This window comes from Loxodonta africana, chromosome 3, assembly GCF_030014295.1.
Source record: "Loxodonta africana isolate mLoxAfr1 chromosome 3, mLoxAfr1.hap2, whole genome shotgun sequence".
Lineage (NCBI taxonomy): Eukaryota > Metazoa > Chordata > Mammalia > Proboscidea > Elephantidae > Loxodonta > Loxodonta africana.
The window spans coordinates 186,262,534-186,283,146 of NC_087344.1; the positions used below are offsets into that span (position 1 = coordinate 186,262,534).

At 50.4% G+C, this 20,613-nt stretch overlaps 2 protein-coding genes across 3 annotated transcripts; both read right to left on the minus strand.

Moving 5' to 3' along the window:
- Window positions 1-7,588: 7,588 nt before the first annotated feature.
- On the minus strand, window positions 7,589-13,818 carry S100A16 (S100 calcium binding protein A16). 2 transcript variants are annotated; one of them, XM_064282616.1, is made up of 3 exons: window positions 13,625-13,818; window positions 8,650-8,828; window positions 7,589-8,306 (listed from the first exon to the last, which is right to left on the minus strand). In XM_064282616.1, exons 2-3 carry the CDS (start codon window positions 8,800-8,802, stop codon window positions 8,148-8,150), a joined length of 312 nt encoding a protein of 103 aa, XP_064138686.1. In that variant the 5' UTR covers window positions 8,803-8,828; window positions 13,625-13,818; the 3' UTR covers window positions 7,589-8,147. The 2 variants fall into 2 exon arrangements, with proteins under 2 accessions (XP_064138686.1, XP_064138687.1); XM_064282617.1 differs by lacking the exon at window positions 13,625-13,818 and adding an exon at window positions 9,538-9,663.
- A 117-nt stretch (window positions 13,819-13,935) lies between these two features.
- Window positions 13,936-20,606, minus strand: S100A14 (S100 calcium binding protein A14). Its single transcript, XM_003414913.4, has 4 exons — window positions 17,745-20,606; window positions 17,225-17,336; window positions 16,618-16,764; window positions 13,936-16,393 (listed from the first exon to the last, which is right to left on the minus strand). The coding sequence occupies exons 2-4, from the start codon at window positions 17,252-17,254 to the stop codon at window positions 16,256-16,258; spliced, it is 315 nt and encodes a 104-aa protein (XP_003414961.1). The 5' UTR covers window positions 17,255-17,336; window positions 17,745-20,606; the 3' UTR covers window positions 13,936-16,255.
- Window positions 20,607-20,613: the final 7 nt, after the last annotated feature.

Consider the following 20,613-nt stretch of genomic DNA (forward strand, 5'->3'; position numbering starts at 1 on the left):
ATGCAAGATAAATAATACATTGTTTAGGGATGTTTGCATATGACCAGAATTTTTTTTTTTTTTGTGAGAAACATAAGCACATAATTTAGGATAGTGGCTACGGCTGTGGATAGGGCAAGTGCAATAGGGGGTTGGACACAGAGACCTTCATAAGTTTTATTTATTTTAAGTGATCTTTTTTTTTTTTTTAAGCAAATATAGGAAAATGTTTCATTCAAAATGTTTATTTCAACAAAGCTTGTGGTTGGATGTTATATTACTTTCCATACTTTTCTGTACACTTGAAATATTTCATCATTAAAACTGGAAAAAAAAAGAAAAACTGAACATTCATTAAGAAAAAGCAAGCCACCTACAAGGGAGAAAAATTCGGTTAGTCCGAGATTTTCCCATGGCAACTCTCAATAGCAACAAACAGTGGAGCAATGTCTTACAAAGCCCAGAGAGAAGGAACGCATGACCCGAGAGTCGCATTCCCGGCCAAGTAACAACAGCATGGACTGAAAGAACTCGAGGAATACAGAAGCCAAGAGCCCTTTGAAATCCAACCAACCAAATGATAAGTCAAATAAAGGATGCGGGAATGACGAAGCCAAGCTAAGAGGTCTGTTTGTGAACTTTGAATTCATAGAGCTAAGGTTAACCTTGAATGGAAATCATGGTTACAGAAGTTGAATTGCTAAAAGTTGTGCAATACAATAGACAGTCCTGGGCAGAGCTGAAGAAAAATGTAGAACAAAATTATAACTAAAAAAAAAAGACCAGACTTACTGGTCTGACAGAGACTGGAGAAACCCCAAGTGTAAGGCCCCCAGGGTACCCTTATAGCTCAGTAATGAAGTCAATCCTGAGGTTCACCCTTCAGCCAAAGATTAGGGAGGCCCATAAAACAAAATGGTACTAACGGGGCACACCAGCCCAGGGGCAAGGATGAGAAGGCAGGAGGGGACAGGAAAGCTGGTAACAGGGAACCCAAGGTTGAGAAGGAGAGAGTGTTAAAATCTCGTGGGGGTGGCAACCAGTAGCACAAAACAATATGTGTTATTAGTTGTTTAATGAGAAACTCGTTTACTTTGTAAACCTTCATCTAAAGTACAATTTAAAAAAAAAAAGAAATACACACTTAAGTATCTAAAGATAAAAAAAAATTGTGTGATATATTTACATCAACGACAAAAAAAAAGAAAAGAGTAGCTGCTAAGGCCACTTATGTACAACTAAACACCTCATGGGATTTGGTTCCTTAGTTTGAAGGTTTAGGGTCATGGTTTCATGGGACATCCCAGTTAATTGGCCTAGTACCTTGTTTAGTGCTTCTGCTCTACCTCCTAACTAATGGAGTAGTGCCTAGGGTCTTAAAAACTTGTAAGCAGCCATCGAAGGTACACCAATTGGTCTCCATTCGCCTGGAACAGCAGAGGAAGAAGGAGAGCCAGGAATAGGAGGAGGAAATGGAATGTGTGGGTAATTTCCCCCATGAACAATTGTCCCCTTTGCCATGAGACCAGAAGAAGTAGATGGTGCCTGGCTACCATATACAGAACATTTTGTTTTGTTTTCATTTAATTTTTTTAATTGTACTTTAGATGAAAGTTTACAAAGCAAACATGTTCCTCATTAAACCATTAATACACATAATGTTTTATGACATTGGTTGCCATCCCCACAACATGTCAACACTCTCCCCATTACCAGCTTTCCTGTCCCCTCTTGCCTTCTAGTTCTTGCCCCTGGGCTGATGTGTCCATTTTGTCTTGTTTGGTTTTATGAGCCTGTCTAATCTTTGGCTGAAGGGTGAACCTCAGGAGTGACTTCATTACTGAGCTATAAGGGCTCCCTGGGGCCATATACTTGGGGTTTCTCCAGTCTCTGTCAGACTAGTAAGTGTGGTCTTTTTTTTTTTTTTTTTTTTGGTGAGTTAGAATTTTGTTTTACATTTTTCTCTGGCTCTGTTTGATACCTTCTATTATAATCCCTGTCAGAGCAAGCGGTGGTGGTAATCGGGCACTATCTAGTTGTGCCGGACTCAGCCTGGTGGAGGCTTTGGTAGTTGTGGTTCATTAGTCCTTTGGACTAATCTTTCCCTTGTGTCTTGGGTTTTCTTTATTCTGTCTTGCTCCAGATGGGGTGAGACCACTGGAGCATCTTAGATGGCCGCTCAAGCTTTTAAGACCCCAGATGCTACTCACCAAAGTAGAATGTAGAACATTTTCTCTGTGAACTATGTTATGACAATTGAGCTAGATGTTCCCCGAGACCGTGGTTCCCATAGCCCCCAGCCCAGTAATTTGGTCCCTCAGGGAGTTTGGATGTGTCTATGGAGCTTCCATGACCTTGCCTTGGACAAGCTGTGCTGGCTTCCCCAGTATTGTGTACCATCTTACTCTTCACCAAAGTTACCACTTAACCCAACATTTTGATCAAAGATTCTGTAGAAGAATTCTGATCAAAAATGGGAAAATGCAGAATAGAATTTCAAATTCTCATGGAATTCAGAATTTCTGGAGCCGTGAAGGCTGCATGGACCCCTGAAACTACTGCCTGGAGATAATCTTTAAACCTTAAACCAAAAATATCCACTAAAGTCTTCTTAAAACCAAACAATAGTTTAGCTTAACCAGTAAAGAATGTGTGCTTTGAGCGTTGTGCTCTTTTAAGATCTATCTATATGAGATCAAATCAACAACAGCAAATGGAAAGATTAGAGGGGAAACTTAGGGGGCAGTGAGTTTTATGTTAATGGGGGAGGAACAACTTGGAAACGGAGGGCGAGGATGGTTGCACAACTTGAAGAATGTAATCAATGTCACTGAATTGTACATGCAGAAATTGTTGAGTTAGCGTGTGTTTTACTGTGTATATTCTCAACAACAAAAGTAAAATATTTAAAAAAAAATCATGGTTACAAAACAGGATGCCAATATCGTACACATCAACATTTTAAAATTAGCTAATATAACTATCCGAAATTGGTAGATTGAGCCTGGGAAATGGCAATAAGTATAAATGCACTATTTTCCTCACTGGCAGAGCCCATAAATACTGTCTAAAATAGAAATGTGTAGTGAAGAGTTTTTTTTTTTTAATCCCTGGGACCTTTTAAGAATTAATATTTCTCATGATAAAAAAATATTTATCTGAAGTTCAGGGATTTGTTCATTTTCCCTTTGATTTGTTTCCTCTGGTTAACTACAAGTAAAATTTAAATAGTACTTTTTATTATAAACAACACGTATCATGGCCCCATTTTTGTAACTTTTTTTTCTAGAAATCTCTCAGTCTTACTAGCTGCATGTACTCAGAGAGAGATACCAAAATCCTGCCCATCAAATGCTAGTGCTTATTTCTGGGTGGCAGGGGGGTGAGCAATTTTTTTCCCCTTCCTTCTCTATACTTTGCTTCATTGCCTAGTTATTTTCTTTTTAAATGAGCATGGGCCATGGGCATTCTGAAAAGGAAACAGAAAAAATTACTTTGGCAGTTATTTCTTAGATTGAAGCAGGCCATGTTAGAACAAAGAGGGTAGCTACTGCCATGGTAAGACAGTGGGGTTTTGAGATAGGGAAAGAGCTTTAGAGAGGGAAAGAAGTTTTGAAATGTATTATTGAGGTAGAACAAACGGAACTTGCTGAACAATTGGATATGGGGAATGAGAGAAAGGGAAGAAGAATCCAGGGAGACTTCTAGGCTTTTGACTTGAACAACTGCATAGATGGTAACACCATTTATGAGACAGCAAAGAATATTGGGGGAATGGATTTAGGAGAAAAACCAAGAGTAAGAGTTTTTTTTTTTTCTTTTTTTTTTTTTTTAACATGGTAAATTTCAAATACTGTGAGGCATCCATGTAGAAGTTCTCTCATTCAACAAATATTGAGCACTTCTTATGTGCTAGGCACTGGGATATCCCAATGAAGAAGTCGATGAAATTTCCCTCACGGAGCTTGCGTTGTGGTGAGGAAAAACAATAAGCAATAAATAAAATATGTCATATTTTAGAGGCTATCAGTGCGATGTAGAAAAATAAAGCAGGAAAGAAGGATGGGGAGTGCCCATCTGCAGGGAAGTTCGATTTTAAACAAAATGGTCAAAGAAGTGCAAAATTTGAGCAAAGACCTGAAGTACAAAAGGCAGGAGCTTTCTCTCAGTAACTCCAATTTATCACGGTCCCTCCCACCACAGGACCTTTGTACATGCTGGTTCCTCTATCCGGGAAAGCCCCTGCTCGTCTTTCAAATCTCAGCTCAACTGTCACTTCCTCAAGGATATTCCCACCTCCAGGATAAGTCAGATTTCTTTGTTAAAAATTCCTACAAATGCGATCCTTTTCTTCTAACCTAGGTCACCTCAATTTGCAATTACTCACTTGTCTCTATGATCGCAGGAGTCTCTGGGTAGTGCAAACAGTCGAAGCACTTAGCTGCTAGCACAGAAGTTGTGTTCAAGTCCACCCAGAGGCATTATGGAGGAAAGGCCTGGCAGTCTACTTCTGAAAAATCAGACCCTATGGAGCACATGGGTTCGCCATGAATCAGAATCAACTTGACAGTAACTGGTTGTGTGGTCACGGCTATTTGCTGTCTTCTCCCTCTGAACTGTGAGCTCCATAAAATCAGGAAACATATCTGCTCCTACTCTTTTTGTTACAGCACCTACTGTGTCTGGCACATGGGAGACTCTATATACTTCATGAATGAATGAATGAATGAATGGGTCTACTGCGGTAGTAGTCACAGTCACACCATGAAGGGCCTGTAGAGGGCACTCTTGGCCCTCTGTAGTTATTGGAGGTAAGTTCTGGACAAGAACTTTCGGCACTTTAGGCCTCCCACACAGTTAGTAAAAGATGAAGTCTGAGTCACAACTCCCTGGTCACCAACAGTGTGTCCTTGGGGAAGTCACATCATTTCTCAGAGCCTGGATATCTTCATCTATGAAATGTGGACCATGAATCCTATTGTCTGGAGGACCAAGCGACCCTCAGAATGTGAAAGTATTTTTTAAAAACCTTTAACATTGGGCAAGCAGAAAGGATGGCTTAATTTTTCAAAAGGAACTTTACTAGGAATCGAAATGGAACGCAAAAGCAAATGTACAGGAGGTGCCAAGGCTGACACAAGTGGTCTTAGGTTTCTTACCCTCATGTGACAAGATGAATCAGACTCTCACCGTAAAGAAAGACAAGTCTGGCTACAGATGGGCTTGAAGGGCACAACTTACTAGGTACCCAGCACCTCTGTCCCAAGTGGGTTAGACACGAGGCCAGGCCAGTGCTAAACCCCAGATAGAAAGAGGACCTTCTTAACTTCCCTGGGGACCCACAGGTGCCCAGCCTGTGGCTCCCTCCAACCCTGCTCTGCTCAGGCCATCAGGTCCTTGCACTCCTGGGCAGAGGCCAGGAAGACAAGTCCTTCTCTGCCCCCAGCACCTCCCGGAGGTCTCAGGCCACGATGCCTGACCCTGCAGTGTCTGCTTTCGCTCCTCTGGGACCTCTCTGGCTCCAGGCCCTGAAGTCCAAGCCCTGACTGTCATTAAGTTTCTCTGACCTCCACTGAAGCTGAGCTTCCTCCGCAAACATCTAGGTTTAAGCTGAGATCCCCCAGCAACAGGCTTCTAGCTGGGGTTACAAACCTGCTGGGCTGCAGCCAAGTAGGGGGAGCAATGAAGGAAGCAGAGTCCAGCCTCTCAAGGAAGCATGACAAGCCCTGAGGGGGAGGGCAAGCTGGGGTTGCCCCCAACTCCTCGGCTCCTCCTGAGTCTCTCTCTCTTTCTGATCTCTGATACGGAGATAACATTTCCCTCCCTAAGCAATTTCCCTGTCTCTTTGGAATAAAAGGTGGGAATGCAGCGTAGGGCAGAGGGAACAGACACACTGGAGGATTGAGAGTACACTGAGGAGCCAGCAGAGGAAAGGAGGAGACAGGCGGGGCTGCTTGGTCCTGAAATGCCTCTGCAACTTCTCCTGAGATCCCTCACTGGAATCACTGCCCCCGCCACCCCAAGGCCTTGGCACCTGGCCACCCTGCTGTATCCTCCAAGAGGCTCCTTGTCCTTTGTCCCCTCACCAAGGCCTGACCCTCTCTTGCTTTTCATTCCAGCTCAGATCATGCTTCTTCCAGGTAACACCTCCCCTACACCATGGTGACTTAAAAAAACACGGTTGCTGTTGAGTCAGCTCTACATGGCAACCCCACATGTGTCAGAGTAGAACTGGGCTCCATGGGGTTTTCAATGCCTGGTTTTTCAGAAGTAGATTGCCAGGCCTTTCTTCTGAAGTGCCACTGGGTAGACTCAAACCACCAGCCTTTCAGTTAGCAGCCGAGCCCTTTAAAGATTTGTATCACCCGGAGACTCCTGCTACCCTCTAAAGCAGTGGTCTGTCTTCATAAGGCTTACTTCTGTGCTCCCTAAATGCATTTTGAAGAACAGTGTGCTGCCTGGCACGTCTTTAAATTGGCAGCTCAGATTTTTCATGACAAATTTAAATCATCACAAAGGATTTCATTTCTGAAGTATGGTAGGTATTGTGGCATTTTTACATAAAACTGTTTTAAATGTGTATGCAATGAAATCTGAACATTATGGCCATTTGATACTCTCCATCATCCATCCATTAAAAAACCCTTGTGGTTCAGTGGTTAAGAGCTATGGCTGCTAACCAAAAGGTTGGCAGTTCAAATCTACCAGGCACTCCTTGGAAACTTTATGGGGCAGTTCTACTCTGGTCTATAGGTTTGCTATGAGTCGGTCTCAACTGGATGGCAATGAGTTTTTTGGTTTTGCTTTTAATATCCATTAAAAAACAAAATACATGAAAAAGTTCTGTACCGTTTGGTCAAGGCAGGATAGTGGTAATCAGGACAAGTAGAAGATACACCCTTCACTTTTAATTAGGGAAAGGTTGTTGTGAAAGGTAGGTGGGCAAGGAGGACCAGCATGGTACCTTGACTGAAAGGCTGCTAGGAGGCAGGCCAGTTGTAGAAGGCTGAAGGTCTGTACGTGATTCCAACTCAACTATCTGGGCCCGCACAGCTCCTGAAGAATCTTCTTGGACCCTGAGGTGCACGGCCCCAGTTTGAAAGCCACTGACCCAGAGCTGCGCTGGCTGGGTTCCCTACCCTGTTTCTCTGCCTTCTTCCCTCAGACTGGCGGGGGCTTTCCAGTGAAAAGCATAAACTGGCACTGTCCCCCTGCAGCTGCAAACAGTGGTTTCCTTTCCCACTCCCAATCCCAACACTGGCCTCTCGCACCCCTTCCACTTCACCCTTACTTCCCCATCCCACAAATTTCTCTGTTCATTGGAATAAAAGTGAAGACTAAAGGAGACCTACTATGTGCCTGGAAGTTGAATATACATCTGTGTCTGTACTGCAAGGGCGCAGAGATGGCGAAACGTGACCTTTACCTTTCCTGGAGCAGGAGGGCAGCACTTGCTGGAAGCCAGGATTTCTGGCTTCTTTCTTGCTCCGCCTCCGGGGTTCCTCTGGGAGAGTTCCCCTTGCCTCAGGGGCCAGGACAAAGACCACGGAGGCTTGAGGAGGCTCCCAAGGGGTGGAAAAGTTTAAATGAGCATCACAAAGGCACAGGGTGAGAGGGCTACACCTCCAAATCCAGCCTTTATTGCCGTTCTCCAGTGGCTGAGCAGGAGGGAGGATGCCCAGACCTGCTTAGCTCATTCCCAGACACAAAGGCAGCTGGAGGGGATCCCTGGACATGCTTCTCTACCCAGCAGAGGGGCCAAGGGACAGGGGGAGAGTCTCTGCTCAAGCAGCGAGCCACCCCTGCAGGAGGTTGGGACGGGCCCAGAATCAGGCAAAGATCAAGCCGTAACGGCAGACATTGGACAGGTAGATGGGCTGGACAGGTGAGGAAACTCTTGGGGTCCCCAAACAGCATTGAGATCTCACAGAGGGGTCCTCAAGGCCTACTGGCTCCAGGGACTGAAACCCTCAGAGAAGCACCCCCCAACTGAGGCACTCACACAGGGGCCCTGATGTCCCCTCTCTCCTGCTCTGCAAGGGTCAGGGAGATGGTCTGAAGGGAGCAGCTAAGAAAAGGCCTGGTGGGCAGAGGAGGCTGAGGAGGGACCTGGCCAAGAGCATGGGAGGCTGGGTGCCAGGGTTAGTGCCAGGAAGGGGTGGGGGGCTCTAGCTGCTGCTCTGCTGCTCCTGCTGGCGGATGAGGTTGGCAATGGGGCTGGTGATGCCACCTATTAAGGTCCAGTACTCGTCGAAGCTGATACGTCCATCGTGGTTGGCATCTAGATTCTGAATAAGCTTGTCGGCGGCCTTTCGGTTCCCTGTGTCCTGGGGAGGGACTCAGGGTCAGCAACTCTGAGGGTGGCAGCCACACAGATCCCCCAGACAGGACCCTGGGCAGAGTTTAAGAAATCTGGCCACGGCGGCCTCTGCCGTGGGAATACAAACAGAGCCTCACTGGTTCAGGCCTGGGCATTTGACAGGACAGAGGCCTGGGGGTAGGGGAGAGGCCCTGGGGTGGGGGGATCCTGCCAGGACAGAGGCCTGGGAGTGGGGGAGAGGTCCTGGGGTGGGGGAACCCTAGCAGGACAGAGGCCTGGGGGTGGGGGGCATCCTGAGAGGACAGAGACCTCCAGAGGTCGGGAAGGGGAGGCCTGAGATGGGTTCTTACCGTCAACATATGGTTGAGCTCTTTCTGGAGCATCTTGCGGAAGCTGCTCTTGCTGATCTTGTTCTTGACCAGGCTGTGCTTAGACACGTATTTGTAGAAGTTTTCCACTAGGACCACAACTGCCTTCTCCAGCTCGGTGTAGCTGTCTGCCATCTTACCACCTCACCTCCTCTTGGGGCCTGGGCAACAGAAGGGGAAATAAGAAGGGACCGCACAGGCCAACCCCCCTCCCTGACCTACCTGCCCTTGTCCTTTTCCTGTCCCAGACCCTGAGCCCCCCAGGCTGGTTTGTCCTCAGGAGGAGGCAGGGGAAGGAGAAGACCATGACAAGGTGGGCGTGGGGGGGTGGGGAGTGGAGGGACCTGGAATGAGAACTATGTGGTTCCTCTAATCCAGGTGTTCCCCAGCTCAACCGCCTCAGCAGGTTCTCCAAGCCCTTCCCCAGCCCCAGGCACCGGCTGACAGCATGTCAGAGCCCCAGTGAGAGCAAGAGGCTCCCATGGGAAGGGGAGGAGTAATTGCCCATCCTTACTGGCCAACACAGCTGGCCAAACGGCCCTGGGGGCAAGCTCTTAAGAACCGCAAAGGTGAGCCAAGGGGGGGCGGGGGGACAGGAGCTATTGTCTTGCCCCCAGAGTTGGCTGAGATGAGATATTAGCCCTAGGCAACAAAGCAGGAGGTAGGGGCCTAGGTCCTCCCCTATATCCCAGCAGACCCCAGGGCAGTGAGTAAAGGGCTCAAGTCACAGCTGCCCCTCTCTGGGATAAGTTTCTGGTCCATTGAGTCAGATTCTGTGCTGAACCGCCCCAGCCATACCCACTAGCCTCTCCCCTCACACCCACCCCTATAAATACAGCAGGCCTCAAGAACCCCCCATCTACCCATTACCTAAGGCAGAGCCAGGCCCGGTTTGTCCCAGCTGGAGTCACCCTGGACACAGCTGCAGCCTGCCAGAGGACACAGCATCCCCCCCTCGCCCCAGGACAAAAGGCACTCACATTCCGAGCGGATACAGCCTTCTGAACAACAGGATATGAGGGGCAGATCTGCTGTGGGAGTCACCGCCCAAGCCCAGAGCCCCCCCCAAGTCAACCAGGCAAATCAGACTCCCCTCCCGCCCCCAAGCCCCGGAATGAACTCCAACCGCCCTCGCCTGGCGGCTCCTGGACACAGCGGGGACACAGCCACTGTGGGGCCTGAGTAGCCTGCAGTCTGATTCAGACAGGCTGCCTGCTGTGCCAGGCCCCACCCCAGCACCCTGCCCCTGCCACCTGCTTTCGAATCCCCTCATGGCCCTCCCTGCTCCCACACCTGCTCCCCTGGCCTCTCCACCTAGCTGAGCCCGCCCCCCATTCCAGCCCTGCCCAAGCCGCACCTCCTATGGGAAGCCTGCCCTGACCCTTGCCCTTGGCACCCTCCTCTGACTCCCACAGACATGGCTGTCTTCACTGCCCAACCTTGGCTGGGGCTCACTGACTGGAGTGGCCCAGCCTCTTCCTGGATCCCATCTTCCTAGACAGTCCTTGAGCCAGGACATTGTTTTTACACACAGTCATATTTTCTCTGCCAAATCACAGGACTCAGAGCCTACCAGCAAGACTAGAAATTTGGGACATGTTTGTTTAATTCCTGAACATACCATCTCCATGCTTTAATCTCTGTATCTCCACTAGCCCTCACTGCAAGGGGACAGTGCCTTGCTCAAGGTAGATGCCCTATAAACGGTCCCTCTCCTGCCAGCCCTGATACCCGGTAGCCACAGCCCCCGACCATCCTTCTGAGCTGGTGCAGGGCTGTGCTTTCCTGGAGGAAGTGTGAAAGACGAGGGGAGGGGCAGGGCCAGGTTGCTGGAAGGAAGGAGAGAAGAGAGGGAGAGGGGTCAGGCTGGGGCGGCAGCCCGTCTCTGGCCTGGAATCCTGCCCTTCCTATCCCCTGCTTTGCCCGCCTGACCACTCTGGTCTGTGGCCGGAAGGATGGAGGATGGAGCAATGACTGCAGGAAACCATTCTCTTTCCATACAGATTATTTTTTACGGGTTTAACTGTGGGATTCAAAGTTTATATCTTCCTCAGACTTTCATACAAAAACTCTAACATTCACAAATGAGGAGGGAAAAAACTTTTTTCAACACAAGCACTGTTATTCCGCTGCACTTGGGGGTGGCCAGGCCCATGGCCGGCGTTTCAGGGGATTCATTTCAGGAAAGACAGTGCTAAGCCTGTTCCCAACAGAGCTTTGGGAATGGGGAGATAGCTCAGAGAATCCTCTGTCTTTAACTATCCCAGACCATTCTCCCTATATGAGGAACTCTGAAGGAAATAAGGAGAGGACAATGGAAAGAAATTGGTTTTTTAGGTGGTATGCCTCTCTGCTCTCTCCCGTGCCCCACCCACCACCTGTTTTCTTCATTTACCTCCTTGTCAGAGTCTTATTTCTCTGACCCCAGGAGTCCTCTCCTGCCCCTCTTCAATACCCTACTTGGCCACTGGCAGCAGCTAAGCAGGCAAGACACAGGATAAGCATCCCAAGAGACTCCTCAGCTGCCTGCAGTCAAGTGTGCTGGGTGACCCCAGAGAGGTAACTCAGCATCTCTAGGCTTCAGCCCCCAGGCCCTCTTCCCAGTAATCCACCCCGTTCCCCACCACCTTCTTGTAAATGGACCATGCTGGAAATAACCGTATGGACAAGTGCTTTCCTGAAGCATTTTCTGAAATAAGGGTGTCAGAGCGGTACAATCAGGTATCATTACCCTATTCCCTGGGGTCCAGGAGACAGGATCTTTTACCCTACCCATCCCACAGCCATTCACCCCTCCTCCCTGTCCCATCCTCTTACCAACCAAGGTGGAGGGAACCCAGTTATGGGAGGACCCATTCCCTCCTGGAACAGGTCAACAGGACTTTGCTACAGGTAGATCCTGGCCCAACAGTGGGGGCACGCAGACAATATGCACTGGAGCCTTCCCAAAAAGTGGAAGTGGGGACCATTTTCCAGTGGGCCCTCACACCTGGGCCCCCAGCCCCCTCTCCACAATGTTCTCATTGTCTTCTCCTTGGCTGATTCATCACTGAGCAACCAGGAGGTTCCCGCCTGCCTCAACCCAGCTTGCTGACTTCTCCAAAAGCCCAAATTGCCCTGACACCATCCCCCTGGATCTCAGCCACTCCAGCCCCGCCCTCCCACCCCCAGGGTCCTGGCCCCACCCCCTCCAAGGGCCTTCTAACCCAGCCCCACCTCTTCAACTCGCAGGTTCCCTTCAACCTGAAGTCCTGATCATCTACCACACCCTCCAAAGTTCACCTTGCCTTCCCACCTCCATATACACTTCTTGAGCCTTAAATTTTTTCCAAGAGTTAGATTATGTCCCTGGACTCACGTCCCTCCAGGTCACTGTTCTCTCCAGAGTCTAGCCCACTCTCAACCCTAAACTTAGCATCCTGTGTCCCTTTCATCTACCTCCAACTCATTCACCCATGTGTTTGCCATTCATTTGCTTACTCATTCATTCATTGCTCATTTATTCACTCTCATTCATTCATTCACTTACTCTCTCAGAAACACGTTCATTCTCTCAATCATTCACTCATTCAATTCCTTGTTAATTCACTCATTCACCTCAACTCCCTTCCATACACAGGGATAGTGCAATCTGAACTGGCTTGGTAATACTTTACTCTATTTGCAAGGCTATTTCAAACAAATCCAACTTAACCAGTCTCATTCTCTCATACTCTTTCCTCAGTTCCAGGGGACTATAATCTCAGTCTCTCATATAAAAATACCCCGTCTCTCCTCCCCACCCCATGCAGCACTCACATCTAACTCACAGAGACACACACGGAGCTAAGAACTCTGTATTCTTGGTCCCCTCATCTTGGGTAACCCATCTTCCTTCTACCCACTTCTGCTTTTGCAGCATGCAGTTGTAGGAAGCACCTGGCTCCTCTGAAATTTCTTCCTGACAAGTGAACAAGTGAAGTTGGAGGAGTTTGGTGTGGGGAGAAAGACAAACACACTGTGTACACACACACACACACACACACACACACACACGCACGCACACACATGGCTGGTCCTGGCCTCACTAACACCCAGACCTATTTCCTAGTCAGTGAAGAAAGGCTGAGCCCCTCTCACCAGCACCCCCAGTGCTTCCTCTCCCAACACCCCTGCCCTCACCCCCACCCCACAGGGCTAGGCAGGGGAATGCTCCCATATAGTGCAGATGGCTCTGCCAAGCAAAGCAAGTCAAGCCAGGACCTGCCTGGGTCCTGAGGTGGAGGAGAAGCTGCTGAGGGTCGGGCCTTCTCGCTTTCGCTTTCCCCGGTGCTTCCAGGCTTCCCCAGGGTCTCACCGGGTTCCTCCCAGGACTCATAGTCCTTTCCGAAGGAACAGCTCCCAGAGCACAATGGGCCCTATGTCAGGGGACCTGCCTGGGTCCTGAGGTAGAGGAGAAGCCGCCTCAGCCCCTGGCCCCTCTACCTGGGTTCTCAGGCTTCCTGGGCCTTCTTCAATTCCTCCTAGGCCCCATCACCTCTCCCAGGACACAGCTCCCAGAGCCCAGAGAAGCCTGTGACCAGGGTCTGACCACGCTCCTGCCCCCCACCAACACGTTTTGCCCTTTTCTGTCAGGGAATGATCAGAACAGCTGTGGGCAAAGCTCCGGAACACTCTGCCTGGTAGCCCAGCCTCTGGAGAACAGCCCAGTCTGCTGCTGGGCCCTGGGAGGGGGTCTTCCCACCCCATACCCTCCTCTGTAGGCTTCCCACAGCCCCCAGACCCAACCCCAGGGGTTGAGGACTTTCCATTTCCAAACTGGCCTCTGTGGAAAGTTAATCATTAGACATCTTCCTGCCCTGCCTCTGGCAGGCCCCTCTCCCCAGCCCTTTTCATTGCCCTTTTTCCTGGCCTCCCAAGCCTCTGCAGGGCCTCTCAGGCAACCTCGGACCTCCCAGGCCAGGCCTGGGGCGCTCACCTGCCTCCTCAGTCCACCTTCTCTCCAGCAGGGCTCTGGGGCCTGGGCTCTGGCACTGCCAAGCAGCTCCCCCGCTCACCCCAGCCAGAGCTCCTCCCCGCTGCACTCCCAGAATCTGTCCCACTCCCTCCCTGCCCTGCCTGGCGGAGCTGGCTCGGTGGGGAGATAGTGACTGAGCTCCCTCTTGACTTGGCCCTGGGGTTGGGCCCTTGTTAAAGGGATACACACCTTTTTTAACACCCTCCACTCCCACTCCAGAGGGAGTGGTGGAAGCTGGCACTCCCCCAACCCCACCCTCCTAACCCCGCCGGGCCTGATCAGAACCGGACATGGTGAAGACAGGAAGGGAAGGACTGTCACCTGCCCTTCTCACCTGGGTCACCGAGAGCCCAGTTTTAGGGGCCCCCAACAGACCAGTTCAGTTAGCATTCCAGGCCAGCCTGGCTGGCCACAGAAACTTCCTTGCTGTTGGTATTTCAGGAGTCACACCTGATTTCCGTGGGCCCCAGTGTTGCTCCTGGTCTTCCATCTCCAGTTCAGTCCATGGGGAATTCTCCTGAGACCCATCCCTGTTGGTGGTGGTTGCTGTCAAGTTGATTCCAACTCACGGCAACACCACGTGTGCAGAATAAAATGGAACCATATTGTTTTCAAGGCCGTGAATTTTTCGGAAGCAAATTGCCAGGCTTGTTGTCTTCCAAGGCACCTTGGGTATGTTCATACCACCAAATTTTCAGCTAGGAGCCCAGCACTTAACTGTTGGTACCACCCAGGAAGTCCATGGCCCATTCTCATGCACAGCACAGGACACCTCTGGTAACTATCCTCCACCCCTTCCCCAAGATACCCATGGAAACTGGGAGGTGCCATCTCACTATACAGAGGTGGCAGCTGACACCAGAGAGGGAACCCACTCACCTACCTCCACAGATACGATTTGTGTTCACTGATCACTCACTACGTGTCAGGCTTTCTGCTAAGTACTTGACATGATGCAGCGCAGTATCACCTTAACAATCCTGTGAGGGACGTGCTATTAATATTCCCATTTTACAGATGAGGAAACTGATACTCTGAGAGCATGCCAAAGTCCCTAAGATAGTAAGTGGCGCTGCAAGGATTCAAACCCAGGCTTGCCAGCCTGTTCCTCAGCTCTGAGTTTCCCTTGCTAACAGTCAGCCAGGTTTCAGGACATCTGGGTTCACATCCTTTTCTCCAGGTGTACACACGCACCTCATCTTCTGTCAGAGGGCCAGGCCACCAAACAGACAAGCCCATCCCTCAGAGAGGACCAGTTCTCCCACCTTTTGGATCGGGAACCACCCTCAGCCCAAGCCCATGGGGATAAGTGAATCCCCGTTCACTTCTGCTGCCAACCACTCCAGCCCTGACATGTCCCACCCCTCCCACTGGCTGTCGCCCATCCCCAACCCCCCTCACCCCGTGGACCTTCAAACACCCATGGGATGTCCTATCAAGACAACAGCTTTTCAAATAGAATAGGTAAAAAGTGTGGGACAAAATTCAAATTAAAAAAAGATCAGACTTAAAAGCCTGAAAGAGGCTGGAGGAACTCCCAAGACTATTGCCCCAAAACTAACTTCTAACTTGAAACTATAAACACTCCCGGAGACCACTTTTCAGCCAAATAATAGACAGCGCTATAACATCAACAATAACATCCGGGAAGAATGTGCTTCTTAGAACAATCAACCACAGGAGACCAAAAGGGCAACATTTGACCAAAACCAAAGATGAAAAAACAGGGAGGGAGAGGGAAACATGACTAATGAAAAAAAAAAAAAAAACGGGAAACCTAGGGAGGAAATGGGGGAGTGCTGACAAACTGCAGGGATTGCAACCAAAATCATGAAACAATTTGCATAAGAATCACTGATTGGAAAATTAATTTGGTATGTAAACTTCCACCTAAAGCACAATAAAATGTTAAATTAAAAAAAAAAAAGACAACAGCTTTCACTTTTTCTATTTTTTTTATTAATCAAATGATACAAAACAACCATAATTCAGTAAATACCTAAGCACCCAGCTGGTCCCTCACCCCCAAAGTCAAGCCCTCCTCAGCCTCTCCCCAAACCTACTCCCCCTCCTCTGTTGCCTTACCCCAGGGACAGAGCCCTATGAGGAGCCTGGGGCTGAACTGGAGGTGGGAAGAGAAGGCACAGGACAGACAGCTACAGTTTGAATTGGAGGAGAGACTGGGAGAGATACGTTCTTGTAGGTTCTTTTTAGTGCCAAATATTCAGCCCTGTTTGTTCCCAGCCACCTCTCACAAGTCATTTCCCAGACTTCAGTTCCTCTCTGCCCTTTCCCCGTTACCAATTTCCTTGACCCTTACACCATTCTTATCCCTCAACATCCATCCCTGAGGATGGATCTTATCCCCAACCCACCCCCTGAGCCTCCCTCTGATGGGACTTCTGGCCCCATTAGCTCCTAGGAAGGAGGCACACAGAGACCTCTGGGAGGACCACTATGAATTACACAGAGGTAAAAGGTGCGGGCTGCAGAATGAGGTGGCAGTGGTGGACAGAAGGTTTTATTTCCTGGCCCACAGTCTCTAAGGTCCCCTTGCCCCAACATCCCCCCAAGATTTCCAGGAGAAGATTCTCAGCTCCCTGGGCAAGGGTTCTCCAGCTTCACACTCTTGGCTGCTTCTCCAATCAGCTCCCAGAAACTTCCAAACTCCAGTTTAGAGTCATTGCAGCCACCCAAGTTGGCAATTTTCTCTTCCAGCCCACAGTTGCTCTGAAGGGAGAGAAGACATCGACAGCTCAGAGAGGCAGCACCTCCAGATTGTCCCACCCCACCCTGCCCAGGGGCAGGAAGCAGAACCTAAGCCTACCTGGCATTGGCAAGGGGAAAGGGCTGGAGGGTTGCTATTGCCAGGGGCCAGAAGTATGGGTGTGGTCTTAAGGTACTTGCTTGGGAAGTCAGGGTACTAACTGGGGTGGGGTGCACTCCCTCAGTACCGGCATGAGGTGGGGCAGCTGCTGGGTGACCAGGTCCCGTAGCTCGGAGGGAGTCAGCGTTTCCTTTCCACCCTCCACTGAGTACTGGTGGAAGTTCTTGATAAGGGTCTCAATTGCCCTCTCCACGTCACTGAATTCCTGGGCATCCTGAGGGCAGGAGACATCATCACCCACGTCAGGGAGTTTCCACCTACCCACAGACACCATGCATCTCCAGGAGTCCACAAAGTCAACAAGGCAGAAGAAGGGAGCTGGAAGGCACACGGGTTCCCACCCACTCCCAAACCCAGAATCCAGCTGCACCCCCCCTCCCCCGCCACATGGGCCTCCCAGTCACAGCTGCCTCTGCCCTGAGCCACAGTTAGGCAAGCCTTCCCTCCCCCACCCCCAGTCCCCCGGCAGAGCAGGCCCCAGCATGCGGTCTTCTTGGGAAGGCTCCATCACAGCACCCTGTGTGGCATCATGGAGGGGGTTGGGGCTCTCAGGCAGGGTCCTTACAGGCTGACAGGCTGAGATGAGGGGGCCCAAGACAACGAGGAAATATAGACCCTTCGGTGGAGGAGAGGAGTGTGGTGACAGAAAACACACAAGGAATGAATGGACCTACCTCAGCGTTGGCGGATCGGCACTGTCCCATGGTGCCCTGGGTGCACTTGCTCCTCTGGAGAGGTATGTGGTTCTACAGCCTGTCCCAAAGGAGCTGATGCCTCATGCTCCACCTGGAGCAGAGGGAGGCCCTTCAGTGAGGGAAGAGCCCAGCATTCCTTCCTCAACTCCCTGCTTTGGCTCCACCCCAGATAATCAGTTCCTCACCCAAGGGGTCAGAGCCAGCCCCACACAACGCCCAGTCCCTGCCTAGGCTCCAAGAGCTAAGGTCACAGAACCCAGACCAGCCCACTTAGAGGGAATCCCTTAGACCTCACCTCAGCTCATTCCTCCCAACCCCTCTAACCACCACCTCCACTGTACACACAGACACAGACACACACAGACACACAGACACACCCCGCCTCCAGGACCTGGTTGCCCAGCCATTCCCCTGGCAGTCTAGGGTAGACTAGGAAGGTTAACTGTGCTCTCTGGGCCAAGTGCAGCCCATCTGGGTAAAAAGACCTGGATTTTCTTACCTGCTGGCAGCCGCTGAGACAGGACAGGAGGAGCCAGCTCACCTGAGCTCAGCTCTTATACCTGGGGGAAGGGAGGGGAGAAAGAGGGCTGGGCCTCATCCCTAAGCCACCCCTGCTATTATAGTTGCCTGGGCTCCGAGCCAGCTGTGTGGGCCCCACCCTCCTTTGGCCAGAGCAGATAGCCCTCTCTCCCCACCCTGCCACGGGGAGGGATCCGTGGAGGGCTCAGTCTGGGATGCCCCTCACCCTAGACCAGCAGTCTGGGTTGTGGGGGGAGGTGGGAAGAAAGGCTGGAGAGAGAGAAAGGGAGGGCTAGGAAACACTCCAGGGTTGAGCCTCGGAGGTGAAAGGACCTAGGGAAATTGTGGGGCAGGGAAGTGGCTGAGGTCTGCGTCAGTAACCAGGAAAGGAGGAGCAAGGGCTGATCGAGGCAGGGTTTCTAGCACAGAGGGAATGAGGAGCATGTGGGGTTGAGAGAGGTCCCTGAGGGCTACTCTAGACTTTCGATGTGACACACACAGTCCTCCCAACCAGGGCCAATTTGAATAGTGACACTTATCAAGGCTGCCCAGACCCCAGAACCCCAGCCTTTCCCAGTCCTGGTGGCAGAGATAAATGAAGAGGACTTGGATCAGAAGGAAAGGACCAGAGAAATGCAACCTGGTAGAGGGGACCAGCCGGACTGAGTGTTGTCCTGACTTCTCTTTTCCCAGAAAGCTCCCCTCATGGCCCGAATGGGTTACCTGGCATCTACTTACCTCCAAACCAGTCTGGCTGCCTGCTTCTCCCTCTCTCAGATCCCCAGGCTTTCCCGAACCCAGCGGCTTCACAGCAATCCCCGCCCACATTCCAGTATCCAGGATGACATCCTAGGCCCACTGGATCACAAGTCCAGGGACTCAGCCTCAGTTCACCCCCAACCCAAGTGGCCCTGCTCGCGCCTTCCCAGGCCCAGTGGCCTGGAACCTGAAGTAATTGGCACGGAGTGGAGTGGGGTTAAAAAAGGCAGAGGATAGTCAGTGTGGGTCAGAGCAAGAATGGGGTGGGCCCAGAGCCAAAGTTCCTAGGCTCCTTTTCTAAACTCTGAGATGAGAGTATACCTCCCAACGCTCCTCCCTCTGACTCCTTCTAGAGCTCCCTTGTGCTTCTGGTCTGGATAGCGGACCCTCTGTGACTATCTCAGTGGAGGGACCCTCCCAAGAGTGTCTCATTCTGAATGTTCTTCTGAGGGACCTCAACCTGGGGACCCCTCTGAGGGCTGTCAATCTGGAGGTTTCCCCAAGGCTGTCTCAGCCTGGGGTCCCTCTGAGGAATCTCAGTCTGGGGTCTCTCCAAGGGTCCCACTGTGGAGGGGCCTCAGTGTAGGAACATCTCTGGAATGTCTCATCCAAGCACCCCCCTTCCCAGAGAGTCCCAGCCTGGGAGTCCCTCTGAAGTGTCTCAGCCTGCGGGGCCATTAGATAGGAGGGGAGAGAGAGTTTGTCTCAGCCTAAAAATTCCTCCAGACTAGCATCCAGTAAAACCAATTGCCATCAAGTTGATTCCTACTCATGGTGACCCCATGTGTGTCAGAGTAAAGCTGTACTCCACAGGGATTTCAATGGCTGATTTTTTGGGAGTGGTTGCCAGGCCTTTCTTCCTTGGCATATCTCGGTGGATTCAAACTGCCAACCCGTCGGTGAGTAGCCAAGTGCTTTAACTGTCTGTACTACCCAGATTAAAAGCTGCCCCAAAGGACTCCACCTGACAGTATGGTAATGAGGAGTCAGCCCCACAAGGCAGCACCCTCTGAGCAGCCCTGCCTCTGCTCCCTCTGGTGGCAGGTAGGGCAAATCACATGCCCCTCAAACCATGAAGGAGAGGGAAAGCTGAGACACCACGGTGACCAAAAATTCTTCTTCCTGCAGCCCCACCACCACCACCCTCACTCGACGGCCCTTGAAGCAGAACGTTATGTCCATCTTTTTCCTTCACCCTTGCTACGGAGGGAGGGGAGAGAGAAGGAGAGTCTAGTACTTCCAAGCATCCATCCAGAGAGCAGCCCAGTTAATCACAGAGGCTCTGGAATTTCAACCCAATTCCATCTATTCTTATCTTTATGACTTAACCTCTCCAAAATCTGTTTCCTCACCTTTAATATAGGACTTAAAAATAGGACCAACTCAAGAACACCTATCTCAAAGGACTGTGAGAATTAACTAAAATAATACTGAGGAAATGATTAGCACTGTGACTGGCACGTAGTAAGCCCTTGACACCTGTTCATAGCTATCATTATCATTTGGTGGCACAAACCACGAGAATAAGAAATTTGGGAGCAAGGACCATGCCCCTGAGTCTCAGAAGGCACCTGGGGGGCATGAGTTACCTCATCTGCCCCTTACCCAGATCTCTGTCGCTACCTTTCAATATTCATTCATCAACCATTTATTTATTAAGCACTGTACAAGACATGGAGCTAGGTGCTATAGGACATGTGAAGATGAATAACGTTCCCTGCCTCCAAGGATCCTGGGTGGAGCAAACAGTTTGCACTCAACTAATAATCTAAAGGTTGACAGTTGTAATTTACCCAGCAGCTCCTCAGAAGAAAGGCCTGGCAAACTGCTTCTGTAAAGATAACAGCCAAGAAAACTCTACGGAGCAGTTCTACTCTCTAACACATGAGGTCATCATGAGTCAGAATCCATTTCATGGCAACGGGTTAACTGGCCTTCAAGGAGCTCGTAATTTCCAGACCCATCCTCAGGCAGGGCAAAGCTTTTCCACCCCCTAGTCTCAAGGTGCAGTGGTTCGAATCCACCAGCCACTCTGCAGGAGAAAGATGTGGCAGTCTGCTTCTGTAAAGACTACAGCCTTGGAAGCCCTA